The following is a 6,000-nucleotide window of genomic DNA, read 5'->3' as shown; positions in this document are numbered from 1 at the left end:
TTTTATTCTCTCAGACATTACCTGGGTCTCTAGATTAATAGTGTAGTGATAATACCTCTAGGCCATTGCCCCTCTGCATGCATCACAGAGAAGAAGTTCAATGGTTGCCATTGCATTGTATACTATGCAGGAGGATAGCTGTGGGACATTACTGTTTACAGAGTGGAATGAATGGGCAGGAATCCGGAACCTTTGACCGGGGGAAGCTGTTGGTACCCGGACATTCACAAAGCGCCGGAACCATTTCCGGTAAAGATGGCGGCCCCCAGAGCCGGGTGGAGGCCGCTGCTCTCTCTGTGGAGCCTTGGGATTGTTTTGGTTCTGCTCGCCAGCCGCGGCGCTCCTGGGGCGGAAGGAGTGCAGGTAGAATGGGGGGAGGCGCCGAGAGGCTGCGGGCTGCCCCGGGGGCGGGTGAGAGGTAGAAGCGCCTCCCGGGGCCCGGGGCCCTGGCCCTGGGTGGGAGGAGTGCGCCTCCCCGGGGCTCCCGCTTCTCCCAACCTGCCCGAGATGTTTACGGTTGGAGGCGGTGGTCGGTGGGGGGCGGGAAGCTGGACTCTCCTTTAAATCCGATTGGGGCGAGAACCTGTTGGTGACGATGCACTCTGCAGTCGAATAGCCAGCATTTGTGCAAGTGATCGTCATAGAGATGTACAACAAGGAAACAGACCCTTCGGTCCAACTAGTCCATGCTGATTAGTTACTAAAATAAGTTTTCATATAATATTTTAAAAATGATTAAACTAATTAGTTATTGAAATTAAAATAGTTAATAAAACAGTATCAGTAATACAAAGAGAACATAGAGTCATAGAGATGTACAGCAGGGAAACAGACCTTTCAGTCCAACCTGTCCATGCCGACCAGATATTCCAACTCAATCGAGTCCCACCTGCCAGCACCCGGCCCATATCCCTCCAAACCCTTCCTATTCATATACACATCCAAATGCCTCTTAAATGTTGCAATTGTACCAGCCTCCACCACTTCCTCTGGCAGCTCATTCCATATATGTACCACCCTCTGTGTGAAAAAGTTGCCCCTTAGGTCCCTTTCAGATCTTTCCCCTCTCACTCTAAACCTATGCCTTCTAGTCCTGGACTCCCTCACCCCAGGGAAAAGACCTTGTCTATTTACCCTATCCATGCTCCTTATAATTTAGTAAACCTCTATAAGGTCATCCCTCAGCCTCTGACGCTGCAGCGAAAACAGCCCCAGCCTATTCAGCCTCTCCCTATAGCTCAAAACCTCCAACCCTGGCAACATCCTTATAAATCTATTCTGAACTCTTTCAAGTTTCACAACATCTTTCTGATAGAAGGGATACCAGAATTGCACATAATTTGGTTAGCTCAGTTGGCTGGGCGGCTGGTTTGTGATGCCAACAGTGTGGGTTCAAATTCTCACTGACTGAGGGAAGAACCTTCCTTCTTCATCTCTCTCCTCACCTGAGTCATGATGACTCTCAGGTTAAACCACCACCAGTTGTTTAAAGAGAGAGAGAGAGAGCAGTCCAATGGTCTGATAAAACTGTGTTGCTCTTACCTTTTTAATTGGTTAACAATTCAATAGCGATTTGATAATCTGTTTTATGTTGTTGGGATTTTTACTGACCAGGGTACTATTCCAGCTCCATTTGTATCCAAGTGGAGCAACAGAACTATTAGTATTTGCTTCTCTTCCTGCACCCTCAGCATTACCTTTTATATTCCCAAGGATCTGCTGGTTCTATCTTAATTCCAATTTACTTGCTGCCTCTCAGTTACAGCTTCCAAACATCTGTCAACATCCAAGTGGACAATGATGCATCTAGCTCTACCTCATTGCCACCTATCTCAAACTCTCTTGTCTGTCCGAGATCTAATGCTGGGTGTGCAGAAATATCCTCCACTTATATTTCAGGAAGGTGGTAACCATTATCTTCTATCAGTGACATAAACACTGCTCTGTAGTCAGTGACTTTGCTTCTCTCCCTTGTAACCACTTTAGCAGAACCAGTCTGTTTGCAATCATAGCACTGTTCTCATTTTAAATGATCATTTCTCCTCCTGGTTTTCAAGTTATTTTGCTCCCCATCCCATCTAGTCCCAACAACCATCCAAAATATCTGCACGTCTCTAACTCTGGCCTTCATCATCCTTAGCAGTCATGCATTCAGCTTCTTAGATCTCAGGCTCTGGAATTATGTTCCTAAACTTGTCTTTCTCCTAAAAGAGACTGCTGAAAGTCGAGCTCATCCACCCTCATGCTGGATGTGTAATCAGATTTTATAACATGCAAGTGAACCACTCTGCTATGTTTCATTGTGTCAAATACAAGGTACCTGCTGTACCTGTCCTAGTAATGTTGCTACGGACACTATGTTGGCCAAAGTAGAAAAGGATGGAAGTCCTGCACCCATCAGTCCATATATTGAGGAGCAGAGAGAAAAACAAAATTCTCAATAGACTGTTCTGGAATTTGCCTTAAACATCAATTGTTCAACCAAGTGAAACTGAGTGAGGGAAGCATAAATATTGAACACCTTTTGAAAATCATAGAATCCCTACAGAGTGGAAAGAGGCCATTCAGCCCATTGAGTCTGCGTTGACCCTTCAAAGACCATCCCTCCCAGACCTAGCCCCTCCATCCTATCCCTGTATTTCCCATGTCTAACCCACATCTTTGGCTGCTGTGGGCAATTTAGCATGGCCGATCCACCTAACCTGCACATCTTTGGACTGTGGGAGGAAACCTACACAGACATGGGGTGAACGTGCAAACTCCATGTAGATAGTCACCCGAGGCTGGAATCAAACCTGGGTCTCTGGTGCTTTGATGCTGCTGTGCTAACCAGTCAGCCACTCAGCATAATTGTACTGGAAACAAAATAATTCTATTAAAAACAGATACAAGCTTTGAGTTCCTGAGATAAATTGCTGACCTAATGCTGGAGGAAAACACAAAATGTGTGAACGTGACAGCATATATGTGAAGTTCACACTGTTCCATCCTAGCTACTACCCGTGTTCTGGAATAATTAGATAATGTAGGGTCCTCCAAAAACACTGAAAGTTTATAAATAGTTTACTTTTTAAAGATTGTGGTTCTGGTGATGCGTTATAAAGGACAGAAGGATTAAACAATCTGGAGTAACTACTCCAGAGAGCCCAGCTGGCTGCGGTTAATCAAATTGGCACCACACTAATGAGGTTGTGGATCAACTGGGATATGAACGTCGTCCTCAAATTAAATTCAGAATCTCATTTCCAGGAAAATTATGAGGCTTAATATGTCGAGTTGCAGTGGCTCTAATTTGTTTTCAAAGTTGTTTCTCAATCAATTTGATGCAGAACAGTGACTATACTCAGTCTTCATGAACTGTGAAGTGCTTTGGCTGTCTGGTACCCTTGAAAGACGCTACGTAAATGCAAGGATTTCCTCCTTTTTCTTATAGGCACATGGGGTAGAATGAAAATGGGGTGGGGGAATGAAAGGGGAGCAGACAGATGGCATCCAAGTTTGTCAGCGGAGTTGTAACTGACAGTTATTTCACATTATTTATTCTGACAGTCCTAAGGAATATCTGTGGTACCCAGATGGACCCTGTTGATGCTGTTGGTGTAACCTCAGTGTTTCAGTCTCGGAGTCGGAACGTTTAGCTCCATGTTCTACTCCAGATACTCGAAGCTGACCATGCTAGGTTCTTTTCCCAAGCTTTCACACACCAACTTGTGCGAACAGTTAAAGTCTATTAAAGCTTGTACAAGCTAGGTGACCCCCTTTGACCTTCCTAGCAGGCGTACAAGGTTGAGTCAAAAGTGGCTCTGAACAAAGAAATTATATTCCATTTATAGAGGTCGGTTGTTCATGCTCACAGATACTCTGGCTGCTCCCCCACAGTCACATGCCACACAAGACAACCCCCTCCCCGCCACTCCATCACAGTCCCATGTTAGCCCAGGTACAATGGTTGGATGAGGTCATCCTTGGTGATAATACAAATGTGAATGCCCTAATCGTGGGGAATCATAATGCAGACAATTTCCTGACTCAGTGATTCCCCATGACAATGTTGGTGTGACACCTCTAGCTTCAGGGGATGGCTAGAAAGCATTTCCGAATGGAAGAGATGAAATGATAGTTTAATTTGATAATAATAGGGAGAGTGGTAGCAAACGACTGTCTAATTGGAGTGGGGGGGTCATTTGCATTCCTTCATGAATGTTGTCCCTACCCACTTCCAGAATGTTCAGTCAGTGCAGTTTAACCCTTTAGTATTACATTTATGTCCAGAGAGATATTCCCATTTAATCTTTTAGCATTACAACCATTCCAGTGTAATACTGAGGGAGTCCACTTCATTCATTAGGATGGAGTTTGAAGTGTCTGGTTATACAAATACAAGCCTTTCTTCCTTTTCATTTGTAGACCATTTCACAAATGGAAATTTATATTTTAAAGCATCAGCTCAATTTGAATTACCAAGGCAAACTGAATCCTGTGTTTGTTGCTGAATATAATACCTTTATCAAGTTCAAGTCCCAGCCACATCCACTCTAAAGAAGTGCTTTTAATCACTCCCTTCTCTAGCTGCAGCCTAGCCTTTCAGCACTGTAAGCTTCCTGACCAAAGGGTCTGGCATTGCTAAGGGTTCATCATGACTTGAAATGTAAGTGGCTGCATCCTGTTAGTTTGGAAGCTGAGTCTTCAGTTCATTTCAATCAAGTGTTGAAGGAAACAAAGCTGCTGGTTTGGAATCCCTCCTGAGTTCCTTCAGTCCGACACCACCAGATGGTCCGATTCTGATAACCCTGAAGTGTGTGTAAGTGCCATGGCCTACTCATTGGCGTTAATGATAGGCTACTCAACGCAGAAGGGAATGTTAAATTTAAAAAGTCAAGGAGGCTTCCTGAAGGAGTGGCTGGTGTAGGTTGTGATTAGCTGAGTCCGACAGCGAGAGAAGTGTCATCTCACTGACTCCCTCAAATTAGAAAGAGAAATTAATAAGGAAATCTCCTGATTGCTAATCAAGGAGAAGAGAGTGCCTGGAATTGTCAGTGTGCCTGTCTGCTTGGGTGTACTTGAATATTTTTGTTTGTGTTTGTTTCTCTTGCTGCCTTTTTGTGTATTCTTTTTCTCTGCCTGTGTATGCACATGTCTGTCACTCTCTCTCTCTCTCTCTCTCTCTTTGCCTGCCTCATTCTCTGCCTAAATCACTCTCCTGTCTGTGTTACACAGACTCTGTCTGTGTCACATTCTCTCTGCCCATTTGTGAATCAAGTCGGTTTATGCAGAAATTGATTCTCTCATAGTCAATGTCATTGAACTCTGCTTTATTCTCCCAATTTTTTTGTTTAATTAATTGAGTTTAAATTTCACTGGGTGTCATTGTGGGATCTGAACTCATGCCCCCAAAGCAGTAACCTGGGACTATCGTTTGCGAGTCCAGTGATATCACCAGAATGTCACTATGTATTTTACTGTCTCTATGTCTGCACGCAGGCACACCTGTCTGTCTCTTTGTACCTGTGTGTGTACTAACCTCTCTGTCTGCCTGTGCCCAGTGTACAGGAGATGCAGTAAAAGTGCCTGTCGCTATCCCTTCACTCCTACAATCCCTCGACTGTTGAATAGCCTGCTGATGCTTCCAGTAGAGTCTTGCTCACGAAGCTAAACATCTGAGACAAAATACTGAAACCTTCTCAGTGCAGCCTGTTCTTCACTTTCTGGGGAATCACTGAACTGTACACTTCAGGCTCCTCTGAAACCTAAATGAAAATAACTTCTGAGGTTTTAAATGATGTTTAAAGTTGCGTATTTGATTGTGAGAAACAATTACAAAGATAAACAGAAGCAAAAAAATTGCAAGCAATGTTCAGCTTTCAGTTTGGAAGTGAATTCTGAATAACTTTTCTTTTGATCATACAGACTCGAGTAAAGCAGTTCTTGAGAAGCGGTCACACGAACAATTGGGCTGTGCTGGTGAGATTTGATAAGCTATTGGAAAATTCTCAGTAGTGT

At 44.0% G+C, this 6,000-nt stretch overlaps 1 protein-coding gene across 1 annotated transcript in view; it reads left to right on the top strand.

Moving 5' to 3' along the window:
- Nucleotides 1-231: 231 nt before the first annotated feature.
- The window catches only part of pigk (phosphatidylinositol glycan anchor biosynthesis, class K), a 123,693-nt gene continuing 117,924 nt past the window's right edge, over nt 232-6,000 (top strand). Inside the window, exons 1-2 of the mRNA XM_072574755.1 lie at nt 232-363; nt 5,908-5,961. Of these exons, the coding sequence (XP_072430856.1) occupies nt 256-363; nt 5,908-5,961 (162 nt within the window). The 5' untranslated portion in view covers nt 232-255. The remainder of the gene's footprint in view (nt 364-5,907; nt 5,962-6,000) is intronic.

This window comes from Chiloscyllium punctatum, chromosome 7 (genome assembly GCF_047496795.1).
Source record: "Chiloscyllium punctatum isolate Juve2018m chromosome 7, sChiPun1.3, whole genome shotgun sequence".
Classification (NCBI taxonomy): Eukaryota; Metazoa; Chordata; class Chondrichthyes; order Orectolobiformes; family Hemiscylliidae; genus Chiloscyllium; species Chiloscyllium punctatum.
Note: the sequence above shows the minus strand (reverse complement) of the source record. Positions and strands in the feature narration are given on the sequence as shown.